Source organism: Ambystoma mexicanum, chromosome 5p (genome assembly GCF_040938575.1).
Source record: "Ambystoma mexicanum isolate Mex_15411 chromosome 5p, UKY_AmexF1_1, whole genome shotgun sequence".
NCBI classification, from domain to species: domain Eukaryota; kingdom Metazoa; phylum Chordata; class Amphibia; order Caudata; family Ambystomatidae; genus Ambystoma; species Ambystoma mexicanum.
The window spans coordinates 547,321,107-547,337,369 of NC_090930.1; the positions used below are offsets into that span (position 1 = coordinate 547,321,107).

The 16,263-nt window shown below is 44.4% G+C and overlaps 1 protein-coding gene across 2 annotated transcripts in view; it reads right to left on the reverse strand.

Annotated features, from left to right (window-relative positions):
• Positions 1-16,263, reverse strand: part of LOC138481081 (xaa-Pro aminopeptidase 2-like) — a 633,999-nt gene that overhangs the window by 104,232 nt on the left and 513,504 nt on the right. For both annotated transcript variants that reach the window (XM_069612976.1, XM_069612977.1), the window contains one exon: positions 11,051-11,122. In XM_069612976.1, the coding sequence (XP_069469077.1) occupies positions 11,051-11,122 (72 nt within the window). The remainder of the gene's footprint in view (positions 1-11,050; positions 11,123-16,263) is intronic.

Below are 16,263 nucleotides of genomic sequence, written 5' to 3' on the forward strand. Positions count from 1 at the left end.
GTCTTGTACTTGGAACCAAATTTTTGTTTTTAAGCGAAATTGTGTGAAAGAGGGTTCTTCTCTAATGTGGATTGGGAAGTTATTCCATTTATTAGCCGCGAGGACAGGGAAGGTGATTCTGCCTGCCCGTTGTTGGTTAAAACGTGGGATGGTGACAGTATGTGCTTGGGCAGATCTTGTATGTCGTGTTGGGTTGTGGTCTGAGAAAGTATCCACAAGGTAAGTTGGTGCCTGATTGTGAAGGCACTTATGTGTAAGTGAAAGTGACTTGAGATCAATCCTTTTTTTGATATTAAGCCACTTTATAGCTTGTTTGGTAGGTGTGATGTGTTGCTTTCTCAGGATGTTACAAGCTGCTCTAACTGCATTATTTTGCATGATTTGCATTTTGATAATATTATGCTGGGATGTGCCCAGATATAATGCATTACAGTAGTCAAATTTATTTAGGACTAATGCTCTTGCTACTGATGTGCAGTTTGTCAGTGTCAGGTACGTTTGGCAGGCTGTGATGAGCTTACATGTTAGTGCCGTTGACAAAGCTAGGGCATTGGTTTATCTAGTAAATGTGAGGGCAGAGTCAATATAGATTCCTACTGTTTTTACATCCTTTGCTACTTTTATAATGTTTCCATCTATACTGAAAGATGTGAACAAGGGCCCTAGTTTATTTAGTTTAGAGGGAGAGCCTAGAAGAAGTAGCTCGGTCTTTTCGTCATTTAAACAGAGACCATGCTTCGCCATCCACATTTGGATGGTACTGTAGATGTCATTAAGTGTCTTACTGTCCGCAATGTGGTCACTGTGATAGGTATGATTATCTGGGTCTCATCCGCATAATTAGTATAGATAATGCCCAGATAGTCAAGGATATCAAACAGAGGCTTGGTGTACACATTGTAGAGAGTTGGGGAGATGCAAGATCCCTGTGGTACCCCACAGGTCACAGGGGAGTCGGGGGAAGAGGCCGTAAAGGAGAAGACTCTCATGGACCTGTTGCTAAGGAAGGATTCGATCCATGCATTAGCTTGGTCCGAGAAGTGTGCAGCAGATGACAGGTGTTTACATAGGATTTTATGGTTCACCAAATCAAAAGCTGCAGAGATGTCAAGTAGCAGAAGTAAGGCTGATTTGCCTTTGTATTTTACAATCTGTATTTGGGATTTCAGATCAATGAGTGCTATTTCAGTCCCATGTCTTGGTCTGAAGTCTGACTGTCTTAATCCTAGTAGATTGTTAGATTACAAGTGTTGTTGTATCTGGAGGTATGCTGCATGATCCAGAATTTTCAGCAAGAACGGGGCTGTGGTGATCGGTCTGTAATTAGATGGGTTACTAGGGTCGAGGGAGTTTATTTTTCAAAAGTGCGAGTACCCAGGTGTCTTTAAGATTATTAGGTACATTGTTAATGAGTGAAGCGGGACAGTTGTCACCCTGGCAGTTTGATGGTTTAAGTCTGAGTATAATTGATTCAACTTCTTTAATAGAGAAGGGTTTGAAAGTAAATTGTGGTATGTTCAATACCGGGAGAGAAGGTGTGTCTTGATGGGCAGCAGTGTCTATATGATTTTTTTGTTGTTGTTGTAATTTGTCTAAAAGTAGGCTAATTTTATCTTGGAGCGCCTTTTGAATGTTCGTGCACCAAGAGGTATCTTTGGTGCAGATATCTGATTCAGGGGCTGGAGTTTCTAATTCTCTCAGTATGTTGAATAGTTCCTTGGTACTGGATGTGGCTTTAGCTATACGATCATTAAAGTTATCTTTTTTGGCTTGGATGATGGCTCTCTTGTAGGTAATAGATGCGGCTGTGATATTAGCCTTGTTAGATAGTGATGGGGAGTTTCTGCCGCTCTTTTTTCTTTCCTTAAGGTCTTAAACTGAGGGGTGTACCATTTATTGACATGCGCTCGGGGTTTGGACTTTTGGAGTTTGAGAGGAGCTAAGGCATTGATGGTGTTGAGTATTGTGTCATTATAAAAATTCACAAGAGTAGTAGGGTCTGTGTGCTGGCTGTCTGGGTGGGTAATAGGTTTAAGTAGAGGCAGTAGGTTCTCAAGTGTGAGGTTCCGTTTGCTTCTGGCCAGCATGGCTGGCGCTTGTGTTTGTAAGGTGGAGGGTGCTGACTTGTCGATGGTAAAAGTGATCAAGTGATGATCAGTCCATGCACAAGGTGTATTAGTGAGTATGTTTATGTTACAGTTATGGTCGGCTACCCAGTCTAATATTCTTCCTTTATTATGTGTGGGGTCCTTTATACAGTGTAAAAATCCTAGCTCAGATATGGTGCCCTTAAGGGAGGTGGCTTTGGTATCTTTCCGGTCATGAAGGCCTAAGTTGACGTCTCCTAGGATCATGATTTGGGAAGTGTTATTATTAGTCGATAATAGGTGTAATAGTTAATGGAGCAGATGTAGCTGTGGATTCTGTGGATAGTAAGTGGTTTTTATGAGTCATTGTTAAGAGCACTCCTCCTCCTTTTGAGGTGGTGCCCGCTCTGTCTGAGCGTAGAATGGAATAATTCTCTGGGATGGCAAGTGATAAGGTAGGGCCTGAAGCTGTATTTAGACATGTTTCTGTAACAGCGATAAGGTCTAGGTCATGCAGAGTTATGATGTCTGCAATGTCCAAAGCATGTGCTTGGAGTGATGTAGCATTAATGAGTCCAGCTTTAATAATATTTATGTCGGGTGTTGGTGATTTCAACTTTTGGTTCTTAGCCTGTCTAGTAGGTTAGTGGTCTGGTTTGATGGCTGGTGTATATAAGGATAGGTTGGGTTGTAGAGGGTAGTGGGAACAGAATCTGGAGCCAAGTCTAAGGTTTCTTAGCAGTAGTGAGCATGCAATAGTGATACCTTCTAGGGAGCGAGTGTCTGTGGATCTAGAACTCAGTTTGTAGTTTCTCAAGGATGATGGGCAGGCTAATGTGTTAGTTGGTAGGGGGTTGTGTCCCTGGAGCACTGTGAATTCTGCACCGCATTAGTAGTTAGGTATGGTCGTTTCTGGGGGAAGTCCAATCCAAAATTGAGACATGGTTGTAGGAATTTAGTAGGCCTGATGTCGCTTGTGAGTGGGAGAGCAAGTGTCATGGTAGGGCGTGAGGTTGGAGCTCTGTGCCACTGGTTGGAGGCCAATATTTTTGGTATCTAGGCAGCAGATGCCTGGTGACGAGTCACGTAGTGCGCAGATAATGGAGATAGAGCTAGAAAGGGAGAACAGAGACTGCAGTGACAGCATAACTACTGCGGCTAGTGTCTTGTTGGGCATCATGTGGTATAGTTGCACATGCTAAGTGTAAATGATATGAAGCAGGTTGTTTTGCTCAATACAGGTGCAGTCCATATAATGGTTTGCTAGTGGGAAAGCCTAATCTAGTAAGCATGCCACATGTTGGTGGCGATATATATGTGAAATTGTAGGTCATGCACGGATGAATAATATCACGGTAACATAATTGCCTGTATAAATCACCCAAGATAAGGAAGAGAAAGTGTTTATACATGGCCTATAGACGCTTATATGCAGCATGGATCAATAAGCAAACATGAATCATGTGAAAGTTTGCATATACGGGTAAAATAGATACGCTGAGCTACATTACACAAAATTACTGATGTTGGGGGGCACGCTTGCCATGCTTTAACATTATTGAGTAGGTGCCTATTCAGTATACAAGAGGTATAGTGTGGGAGCTTAATTTGTGAACGGGGCACATAGGAAATGCTTAGGCAATCAATCGAATTACAGTTTCGATATGGTAACAGTACTACACAAGGGCATTCAATTGTATTGTCTTTGTTGCAGGAAATCAAATATATTGCAACTTGTATGTCATGCGTTATTCTCCAGCGTTACAATACAATTATTATATTGTCTGTCTAGTGCGCCACAATGTTGCAGGTATTATTTCAATTTACACTTTTAGTACGTAGCGAGGATAAAAACAAATGCATAACATTACATGTAGCATTTGTGCTTAGCGAACTCACGCGGCTTCGGACAGCACAGCATGACAGTCTGTTGCTAGTTGCCTTAGATGTTGGTTGAGTTCAGAGGCATAGTAGAGAGATCCTCTGCCTTTCTAGCCCGACTCCAGACAGGCTTGAGACAGGCGCCTTTGTCCTGCGCCTTAGTTTGATGTGCTAGCTCATGCCTGCCGGCATTCTGATTGGGGGTTAAGATCTGGTAGGCACCAATCCAGTGCCTGGGGTGGGTGCAAAGGTGATCATGCCTCAGCACGATATCACGGCGGCCATTTTAGCAGAACATGTGCCTAATGGAGCACAATGGAGGCGGCCAGCAAAAAGATTCTCAAAAAGTCAGGCAATCGATCTATTCAGCTACCATTACGATCGGAATGGCCCCTAAGCAATTGTTGGTTCAGGTAGTGAATACGGTATCAATTTGCTGCGTTCCTCAAGTGGATGGATGCTTTCTCTGAAAGCGTACGCAGTGCCCAGGGGCTTACCTGGGCTAGCTGTTCAGCTTGGATAGGTGCCAGTGCTGCTCTTGCAGCGGGCAGAGAGCTCTGGCTCTCCTGTAGTATCTGGAACTTCAGGAATGCTTTAGACAGGCGCTTGATGTCGCAAATCAATCTTTGAATGTGCCGTGGCTTTCTTTAACAATATAGTCTAGATAATTTAGTATAAGCAAAATTTGCCTTTCATTTTTAAAACCGATTTTCTCTTTTTAACTGCTTTATTTTCCTAAAAACAAACCTCATTCTACCTTCCAAATCTCTCTCAATTCCCCAGCTATAGCCCTCCTTCCACTTAAGTATTGTCCCTGCTCTGTGTGCATCTCTCACCCTACCAAAAAACTGCATTCCGATTCAGTGTTGTTCACCGTTTTTTGAAGAAAAAAAACATTTTGGCATTTAAAACTGCAAACTAGAAAAAATGCAACTTTTCCATGTGTGAATTCGGCTGCACTGAGTTTTCTATGGCATTCTGCTTTGTGAACTGTATGCTTTTGTGATACCTTAACTTATGGGTGATAGTGATATAACATTCCTAATACTGTGATAAAACATATGCATATCATTATTTCAGCACACATATAATTAATTATTTATCAAAATCCGAGGGTCATTTCAGGCCTTTGCAAATCTTTTAGGATAGGTCGGATTTTGGTTCTGTTTGCTGCCTCTTATCCCCGACTACCTGCTGCTTCTTTCTATCCACTTAGAAATCGATTATTTGTGGGCTGGGGGAACATTCCAGGGGGAAACCTTACCTTGGGTGCTATCTATCCTAATTCAAAAAGTGCTCCTATTCATTTGTGCTTTGGATATGTCCTACTAGAAGGTTAACCAAGTGCATTGCTTCCATTTCCATTGTCATTATCACCCCATTGGTGATTGCTGCCCAATATTAAAATGTGTGTAATTTTTGTGAATTTTAAAAATAAATAAATATTGTTCTTTCACCAACCGGCCTGGTTAATGGTCCATTGTGACCCAGGGTTTTTGTAAAAGGGGGTGTGAGACGGGTCGGGTAACGGCTCAATTTGAATTTAATGAAATTAAAGAAAAAGCATTCCCATTGAGCACCACATCCCAGGCTAAGACCAAGTGTTCCGGTCCAGTGTGTGATGCTCGATTGGAATCCTTAACAGAAGACACAGCCGGCAATGGAGCCTGTTCAAGGGGAGAGGTAAGGTTTGAGAGGTGAGGTAGGAGCCTGTCAAAGAGAAGAAGGTTTGGTTGAGGACCCTGAACCATGACGGTTCCATTCAGATAGACATTTATGTTGACCCTGGAAATGGCAAATAGTTTGAGGACGACCTCTCAGCGGGTGCCAACATTAATGGGGAAGGAGGCGATAGGAGAGAGAAAACCGACCCTGAATCGGGTCCAAAGAGCGGGTGAGGGAACAACAAAGAGGATGTCTGTGAGCGTCTCTCTGGCGCAAGCCGTGACATAGGTATCTGCAATAGGAAGGCCTGGGTTGGAGCCCAATATGTGCATCTTAAGTTTCTTCCAGCCAGATTTAGTGATAGGAGAGGGACAGGAAATAGAGAAGTGGTTGGAGAAGATAGGAGGGATAGATAATGACAGAGCTACCTGCAATGATGATGAGGATACTTACCAGGCTGATGCATTGAGACACAAGAAAGGTGGGGGCAGACACAGTGGGCGGGGAAACACAGGATGTGGGGGATCGAGGGTGCCATGGGGGTGTTAAGACGAATAAGCAAATTGCTCTGCAGCAACTAGGCACAGCTAACAAACAATTTTTTTCAGGAGAACAGGCACTTTCTAAACTGCAAGGGGGCACAGCTAAATATGATTTTTAAACAGACTGTCACTATCAGTGATGCAGGGGGCCACAGCTAGATAATATTTTAAACAGAAAGTCACTTTCAGCGATGCAGAGGGGCGCAGCTAGATACAATTTTTAAACAGACAGTCACTTTCAATGATGCAGGGGGGCCGCAGCTAGATACGATTTTTAAGCAGACAGTCACTTTCAATGATGCAGGGAGGCACAGCTAAGAACAATTGTCCAGGCAAACAGTCCAAAGCCTTGGGGGTAGGCACAGGAAGTGTGCAGCAGAAGAATAGTAGATGCTGACAGTGAGAAGGAGATGCAATGAGTGATTGCAGCCTGCGGAGTTGCCGAAAAGAATGGAGCAACAGGGGGGAGAATGACATGAGAGGAAGAGTAAAATGAGACTGAGTTCGGTGTTGCTGGGGCAGCCACTGACTAGCAGTACTCATGTGCGGTAAAGGTGGCACAGGCATCAATTGAGGCAATGGGTGTAAATATTTGTGTGCTAAGCAATTTTGCTGATGATGTCAGAGGTTGGTCGCGGAGCACGACCAGGCACTGACAGGAACGGACAGGAGCCTTAGGAGTGGGCCTTGGGAGGCGGGTTGACATTCACCTACCGGCTTAGATGATTTGGACTTTCAGGTGCACAAGTCCAATCACATTTCAACAACAAAGGAGGCCAGGCCCTCCTTCCGGAGCTAAACAGGGCAGCCTCCCTATGTGCGCTCCTTCCGAAGTGATTTCTCTCCTTGTGTACTGTGTTTGCTCCCTGTGTGTGCTTCCCAAGCTGTGATCTCTCCTTCCCATGCCCTCTTTCGTGTTGTGTGCGGACTCGCCTCCTAACATGCTGCCTAAATAGTCATGTGTAGTTCCACCAGAGACTGCTCAGACTCCATATGGAATGGCAGGCATAAATGTCCCATGTGAGGAGAAATTAGATCATCTTTTATTTACATTTTGATATATGCACTGCTGCGATGATTATGGGACATATCAAGAAAGAAAGGCAAAAACAAAAAATAGAAAGTAAGAAAGAGGGAGAGATACATAGTGAAAGAGAGAACGACAAAAGAGAAAGAAAGAAACTGAGAAAAAAACAAAGCGAGAAAGAAATGTAGCAAAAGCAAGAATGAGAGAACGAAAGGAGACAAAGCAAAAAGAGACAAAGAATGAGGTAGAAACAAACAAAGAAAAGAGAGAAAGTAAGAAAGAGAGAAAGATGCATAGCGAAAGAGCGAACTAAAGGAGAGAAAGAAAGAAAGAGTGAGCTAGAAAGAAAGACAAAAAAGGGAGAAAAACAGGCTTGCTATTAGCAGGGGTTTTGGGGTGGCCAAAAGTGTAGACTCTGTGGCTCCTCTGCTACCTGTGATAAATTGGAATGGCGATTACAGGCTTTTTTTGTATTTAATCTTATTTAACTTCCTAAAACGTACATTTTTGCAAATCAAGAGAAATGAAACCTAGGTATTTTGCAATACATTGCAAAGTTTGCATCTCCTCTTATGGACCACCTGCTCAAAATATCGCACTACTCAAAATAGTTTATGTGACCCAACCCCTGAACTCCAAACGTAAAACCTCTTCAACTCGGCGCACAACTGGCTTTGTCTGAATAGCGTCAAGACAGATATTTTGATATTTGGGTCCCCACAAGCCAGAGCAAAACTTGACCTACGTTTCCTGAGCGTCACTTTAGATGGCCACTGTATTGAAGTACATAATATAATTAAAACACTTTGGGCCTCATCACGAGTTGGGCGGTAACGCCGGCGCTATTACCGCAAGCGCTATTAGCCCTACCGCCAAACCCCCCAGTGCCGGTGCCGGATCATGGGTTTGGCGGAACGGTTAGTGCCCATTCTCCATTGGGCCCATTAGGGAATTCCTCATTCCCCATTGGGCCCAATGGGGAAAATTTGCGCTATTACCACCGGTGGATTTCCCGCCGGCGGTAATAGCGCCGAAAATCTGCAAATCTGCAGCGGATTTCCCCCCAGCTCAGAGCTAGGGGGAAATCTGCCAAGGCCATGATCTGGCGGACCCTTAAATGTGGCGGTAATATCGATACCGTGGCATTTAAGGGTTACCGCCAGACTCGTGATGAGGCCCTTTGTGTGGTCTTAGACCCCTCGCCTGACACGGATGCTCAAGTGGATAGTGTAATACAAAGGTCCCTGTACCATTTTAGATTATTGAGATTGGTGTAACGATATGTTACTAATAAGAATTGTGAAATTGTGGTATGGGCAACCATTGTGCCTAGATTAGATTATTGCAATGCGCTCTCGGGTGGAGCTAATAAGAGTTGCATAAACATTCTCCAAATCCTACAAAATGGTGCAGTGCGCATTGTTAAGAACATGGCCCTCATTCCGAGGTTGGTGGTAGTTATGGCGCGATTTGCTCCATGACTGCCACCAATAATGGGTCCGGCACCGGTATAGTTCAATGGGGACTTATCGGTGTAGTCCGACCTTTGCGGGACCGGTAAGTCCCCATTGACAATGCCATTCCCCATTCCCATTTGAGCCCCCATAGGGCACAATGGGAATGGGGAGGGCACAAATAACGGGCTCGCGAATGGCAAGCCTGTTATTTGCGCCCTGGTCCCTTAATGGGTCCCGTCCACAACGGCTGGTCAGACCAGCCGTTACTGAAAGGAACTTCAATGGTTACCAGTTAGATCCAGGATTCTTTTCAAGGTAACGACCTTGACATATAAATGCTTATTTGGATCCGCACCTTTATATCTTAAAGCCTTGTTTTACAACCACAGTGTAGAGTCACTAGATCCAGTGATAACATGTTGGCTTATATGCCCAAATGCCAAGAGAACAAGGGGGGAATAGACTTTCCTTTCCCGTACAGGCTGCAACTACCTGGAATAGGTTGCCTGTTCATTTTGTGGATGGGGAGGAATCTCCTTTCTTTTTTCGCAAACAGTTGAAGACAATATTATTTAATTGAGACTGTTCCACCTATGATAGGATTCTAACTGCTTATGACATGTCTTCTTATCGTCTTTAACCATTCTATGTCTTATTAATGTGCGCCCTGATGCCTGTGAGCTGCAGTGCGTAACATGAATAAATAAATAAAATAAGTAAACCACATTTTCTGCTAAATTGGACCTCCCATCTTATCTATATATTTTGCAGCAGACACATGACTCAACATAAGTAGAGCACAGCACTCAACCTTGTCGTCCACAGAACATTTCAAGACAAAATACGTTTCTGGGAGCTTTAATCAATGTATTTGCAACTCCCTTTCCTATCTTTTAAACCTTTGGGTTTTGGTTATAAATGACTTATCATATCACAGGGGCTTTCTGATTGAGAAAATATTACATCACGGATTCCATCTTTAAGCACCAACCCACAGGCACAAGGTGGTTCACACTAACGACCGGAAACTGCTAGTACAGGGATTGATAAGATATGATATGGCATTTATAACACGCCTATACACAAGTGTTTCAAGGCGTGATGAGGCACGGGAGAGGGAACAGAGGGAAGACAGAGACAACGACCTTACTAGGCCAGGTGACATTGAGATTGCACAAATGCATGGGAGGGGGGAAAGGGAAAGTGAAGGGGAAAGAGGAGGTGGCAGTGCAATACATAGGATCAACAGTAATAAATAAAAAATAGGTAAAAGGTGCGGCCAGCTTGTGGCAAGTGCAGGGGTAAGTGCAGACATCAAGTGAGCTGGTGGGGTTTGTAGGGATACAGAAGCTGCCCCCAAGTGCAGGGGTTGCCCGGGATGCAGTGCAGGTGTGCAGCTGGTGGGGGAGGGGACCTGGGCCAGAGAACAGAGGGTAGCCAGGTGACCAGTGCAGATTCAGTCAGGAGTTAATCAGGGGAGAGCAGGAGAGAAAGCAAAAGCAAAGAGGAAGGTCTTGAGGTGATTCCAGAACCTGAGATGGTTCTCCTCAAGTTTCAGGGAGGCTGTTCCAGAGGGAGGCTCCAGACGAAGAAAGAGATCTACCACCAACTTGTTGCTTGGAGAAGCGACTGACCCTGAGGGAGTTGGAGGCGAATGAGCGAAGAGCTTCAACATTGCAACATTCCCCCAAGAGGAAGACACAATCTCTGAGCACACCACCTGGCCCTGCATGTAAGTACACCAATCTCTGAGCACACCACCTCTCCCTGCATGCATGTACCTCAATCTCTGAGCACACCACCTGCCCCTGCATGCATGTACCCCAATCTCTGAGCACACCACCTGCCCCTGCATGCATGTACCCCAGTCACCCTGAGCACACCACCTGCCCCTGCATGCATGTACCCAAATCTCCGAGCACACCACCTCCCCCTGCATGTATGTACTCCAGTCTCTCTGGGCTCACCACCTCCTGTATGCATCTACCCCAATCTCTGAGCACACCACCTATGCCTGCATGCATGTACCCCAATCTCTGAGCACACCACCTGCCCCTGCATGCATGTACCCAAATCTCCGAGCACACCACCTCCCCTTGTATGCATGTACCCCAATCTCTGAGCACACCACCTGTGCCTGCATGCATGTACCCCAATCTCTGAGCACACCACCTGCCCCTGCATGCATGTGCCCCTGTATTTAGGATGCAACAATGCAACATGATAGCACATCAATAAACCAGTATATGCATACATAATGCGTGTCCATTCTATGTTTTGCATGTTATGAACTATTTTTTTGTATACAGATGTATACATGTAAATGCACTTTTAATCTTAGTAGCCAATGCCCAGGACTATTACTAGCAGTAAGAATCACCAAATACTCACAGGTATTGCCCTCCAGAGTCCACAAGGTACATTTCTGTCACCGAAAGCGTCCGCACAGTATTATTTGATGGACTGGAAGAGAGAACATGCAGGTTAAAGGACCCGATCAACACTAGCACCATAAGGCCCATTTTAAAAAATGTGTTCCATACCAGTTGTAGGAAATCATTACAAACGGGAAGCAGGGGTGGACTGGGAGCCAAAAGAGGCCCTGGAAATAATGTTCAATTTCCTAAATACACATAGACAGTAAGAAATAGAGAGACTAATGGAAAGGATAAATAATAAAGAGAGCACTGCAGAGGCTGAAGAAAGTGGGATCCATTGTGTGGTGGTCTAAATGCCTATGTACATGTAGGCCATGAGCCCCAAAGCAAAAACAGAACATGCACTGGCAAAGCCAACAATGTTGACTTTTGTGTAGGAATGGTGTAGGCAATTTCCAGGTACTGACATAATGGTAGTACCTGGCAATAGAATGAACAAAGCTGGTAAATGATGTAATTACCCTGGCACTGTATGGACGTGCTGGCAAATAACTACCTAACGCGCACACAGGAGCCAAAACTGTTGACTTTGCCAATGCTTTTTTATAACAGGAAGAACAGTTGCCAGGACACAAATACTGCTTCAAAATCAAGGGGCTGGAGGACACTTAGTTAAGCCATTTTTAGTTGACCAGGAGCTGGTGCTTTACAGCTTCAATTAAGCCATTACCTTTCAGAATACTGCTTAGAAATAGCATTGACATCCCCTTAAAAGCAGAGAGCTCGCTCAAAGAGACCCGGGGATCTGTGTTTAGCGTGGGAAGGAGCAGGTCGCAGATATAAATGGCCAAAGGGACTAGCATGCCATGGACGGTCAATGGGTTGATAAAAAACCAAACTTCACCCAAAGGCTATGTGTTCCACATGTCACATCTCTCCAATCTTCAATTCCCATGCCAATAGTGTTGGCTTCCAGGCAGCACTCCCAGCAGTGCCTAGTAGCCAAATCTAAAAATAAATCCCTTTGCGCCAAGGGATATTTACTCTGTTAGAAGAACAACTCCCCTTTTATTCTGGTTCACGAAACGTTAGGAGAGTTCCATGCGCTAACTGCAAACATGCGTACTGATCCAGAAATTGTTTTTGACTGAGGTAAAAAAATGAACATCAACACTTAGGGGCAGACACTAGTTACGAGAAGGAAAGTGCTCATAGCCAGTTGCCTTGTGAACAATCCTTAAATACAAATCTAAATTATATTTGAGCTCTGCTAGAGAAAACAATTAAAAATAGAGAAGACAATCTCCCACCAACTTGACCCTTTTGAGATCCTGACTTATATCAGGTTGGGAGAGCTTGGACGAACAGAAGCACGTGGTTTGCCCTGTGAGTTTGGCTCTGTTCCTCTCATAGCCTTGCCCGTTCATGGCCACCCCTTTCGCCACTCCTTAAGCACATGCACAAATAAGGGGGATCAGGTTTTCACCTCCCCGTATACATTTGTCCACGCAATCCCATATTCGAGTATGAATACATTTCTAAAATGTAGAGCGCTTTGCATATTTACAGAGAAATCTACGCATTTATTGTGTTTGCACAGTCAAGTTTTTGTTGAATTGCGAATTTCACTCCACGCATGTTTCATTGATTGTTTTCCTTTCTTTTTGGAGCCGGTGGATGGCAGTTCATTTGAATGCATATTGGTTTTTCTACACTTGGGCCCAATATCATATGTGCAGTATTGTGAAGCACCAAAGCAGTAGACACATATGTTTGGACATGGAATTCTTGACTCCCTTATCTTTCCCTCTTCTTGGCATCTCTACCACTCGCTTTCCCCTATTCTGACTCGTTTGAAGTGTCTCTTTCAATCTTGCATTTTTTCTCTGTTTCTTTCTATTCATCTAAGTTCCAACCAAAGTAAGGAATGTACATGTCATGTGTTGGTCATTCGCTTGAGATGAGGTATTTGAAGATTCTATCACTTCATGTCTTAGCAAGAAGGGCAATTGTGCATATCATTGATGCCACATGAAGAGGACCTGTGGTTCAGTGCTGGTGATGCTTTGCCACTCTTGATGTTGGCCTCAGGAGGCAATGCAAGCAAATATAAAACAAGCACTGGCAATGCCAACAGTTTGGCCTTTTTTATAGGTATGGGAGAGGCACTTGCGAGGCACCGCTGAGGTGGTATTATCTACCCATTGCTTGTGGCAGGTGGAACATGGTGTGAGTACCTGAGCATCAAATAGCAGTGCCTGGCAAAAGCTTAAAACCTGTGCACAACCCATAAATGTTGACTTTGCCAATGCTTGTTTTAAACAGGAGTTCTGTGGCCTTGCCAATGCTTGTTTTTACCAGGACTTCAGTAAAGGAAATGCAGAGTGCTTATAAATTGAGTGGCTGAAGGCAGGTCTGGTAGGGGATTTATATTACACCAGTAGCATGTCCACAACTCCAATTAAGTCATTAACTCTCAGCAGACTGCTTTGAACAACACTGGCAGGCACTTTGATTGCAAACTTTGATGGTATGGCTTGAATAAAGCAAGATCAAATAGTTCCCATGAGGAGATGTTTTGGGCGGGCAGAGGCAGGAATGGGCGGGACTAGCCACAGGGATTAGCATGGCCATGGACGGGCAATGGATGGGCACATAACCAAACAACAACTACAGACTTTGTGTCCCTCCTCATATTTCATTCCTCCCTATTTGTACTCCAATATAATAGTTTTGGCTTATAGCTGTTACAAGCAGTAATATGTGTAATAGCTAGCCTGGGTCACAAACAACGATTTTTCACATGTGAGTGGCCTTAAATCTCTTGTGACGTGTAGTGGTATTAAAGTGCAAAAATATCTGAATTTGACATAATACATTCCAGGTCACAGCTGTGTGCTTATGCACCTACTCTGTGGATATCACCTATTGTGTGGACTCATTTTCAACCTTCTGCCAGAACACCCTTGTAGCGGCTCACATGGTAAGGGTTCTAAACTTGCTGGCCTACTGCACAACTGACACAGTGTTACTCTCCAGCTCTCTGGTTATGTCATGGCACACAATGTGAGTTAGAGGGCTGGACGGACGATGGTCTGTAGAGGACACCAGAGCCATCATAGAGACAGTACCTCTGTATCTTGTTATCCTCCAATTTGGACGATGTTGAAGACGTGCAAGGAGGAGAAGGTCACAATCCCCACTAGCACCCTAGATATCGGAGGTGGAGAATAGGAAGGTACTTTGCACAGAGATCAAAAGCATCTGTGTCTGCCGGGGTAGTAGATGTTGAGGGACACAGGGGAATATGAGGATCCAGCCTAGGCTGGTGTGGAAGTGGCAGGTGCAAGTAACTCTTTGACCATCCCCACGTGTGTCCCCCAGCTGCTCAATCATAGCACCTACAACATTGCAAGTGTCCACTCAGACACCAGATGCACGTGGGATGGAAACCATCATGAAATAAAGGGTGATGATGCTGTTGCAGGACACACACAGGCTCGTTTTAGTGCTTGAAGGGCTTAGGGAGCCAAAGGCAGCAACCCATGTCCCATAGTAGCTCGAAGTGAGTTGCGCCACCCTGAAAAGTATCTTGAGGCAGGAGACTGTCTTTGGGATGCTTCTTGGCTTCTGGGTTGCTGGAAGACTTAGCTCAGGGTGTCCAGGGGGCACGGATCCTTTATTCTGCTCTGCAACGCCAGAAAGGATACCAGAGAGCACCTGCAGGGATTGTTTACCTCCATGGAGCAGGATCGGTGTTCCAGTGTTAAGGCTGCAGCCTCGGTCAGCACGAGTCAACCATAATAGTCCCATGGAATGGTGAGCGAGAGGACCTTTCCTCTTCATTGGAGCTCACTTTCTTCACCTCTATAGCAGAGGACCTTGGAGAAGACTGCACTCCCAGCAGAGTTGCAGAAGAATCCTTCTTCAAAAACTGTCGAAAGATGAAACAACTAAGGTGATAGTCTCCCGCTCCAATCCTTCTACTGTAACAATTGTCCTTTGCTCTCTGATAACATACCTAGAGTGCCTTGTCAGCAGGAATTGGATGGGGGATAGGATGTTTGGGAGGTGGTGGGACCCCTTTGAGGACTGAAGCTCCCTCCTGGGGTTCTTTAACTCCACCGCCTTCCTCTGTCTATCTACATCAACAGTCTCTGCTCTGTTGAGAGGTGGCCACTGCAATGATAGCACTGTTTCTGAAGCACATGTTCCCAGCTGAACACCCATGGAGAGTGACTGTTCCATGGAGAATGAGGCACATGTCTCAGAGGATACAAAGAGATGACTTCCCAGGTGGGACCCACATGGTTGCTTTGAGTACAGCCATCCCACCCAGCTGGCTGCAAACAGGCTCTGTCACGAACGAGTCACTGTCCGACAAGCTGAAAATACAATTACATGAATTGGTTGTTGCTGTATAATTGTGTCATTCTATTGGCTACAATGTTAAATCAAGCCTTGCATAAAATCAGGTAACTTCTGTGAGCATTATAACCAAACAATAGGGCAAAATCTACAAAGTTGACAGGGTATTGCCCTTAGTAGATAACGTTCACACAAAACGAGTAGGCAACACACATCTGTGTTATAGGCTATAAGCAGCTGAAAAAGACCCAAGAGAGGTCCAGTTGGTAAAACCAAACCCAAGAGTAACTGTGGTGTGGACTCTGATTATAAATAAAATGAGAAACAAGGCTGTGGCGGAAGACAGAAGGATAGAGCGAAAAAGAGGTACTATCCCTGCCCACTGTGCACTCTCAACTAGGTTGCTGTGGTGTTACAACACCTGTCTAATAGTGACAGAATAAGAATGAAATTACCAACTTCTATGATGTGTAATACATTCAGCCTTGTATGTCCAGTACCACTCTCCTCCAGATTAATTGAAATCGAAAGAGACTATTTCTTCCTTTTTAGAAAACTTGTGTGGCATCTAATGAGATAGACAATCCTTTAATAACCCATTGATTGTCACACTGACCCTGGGTTGCTAGAGTTAAAATGACACAAACATACAGGAAGAGGATAAATAACTATTCCAACACAAAGACAATACAGTCACCGCTTCCCATGCAGGGCTTATTTTTACTAACGGGAAGTAGGACAATATAAAACGGTTTGTTCAAGCTAAAGAATAGGCAAAAAAAGGCAAATTAGGCAAATTGGTGCCTTTTTACTAACGGGAAGTAGGACAATATAAAACGGTTTGTTCAAGCTAAAGAA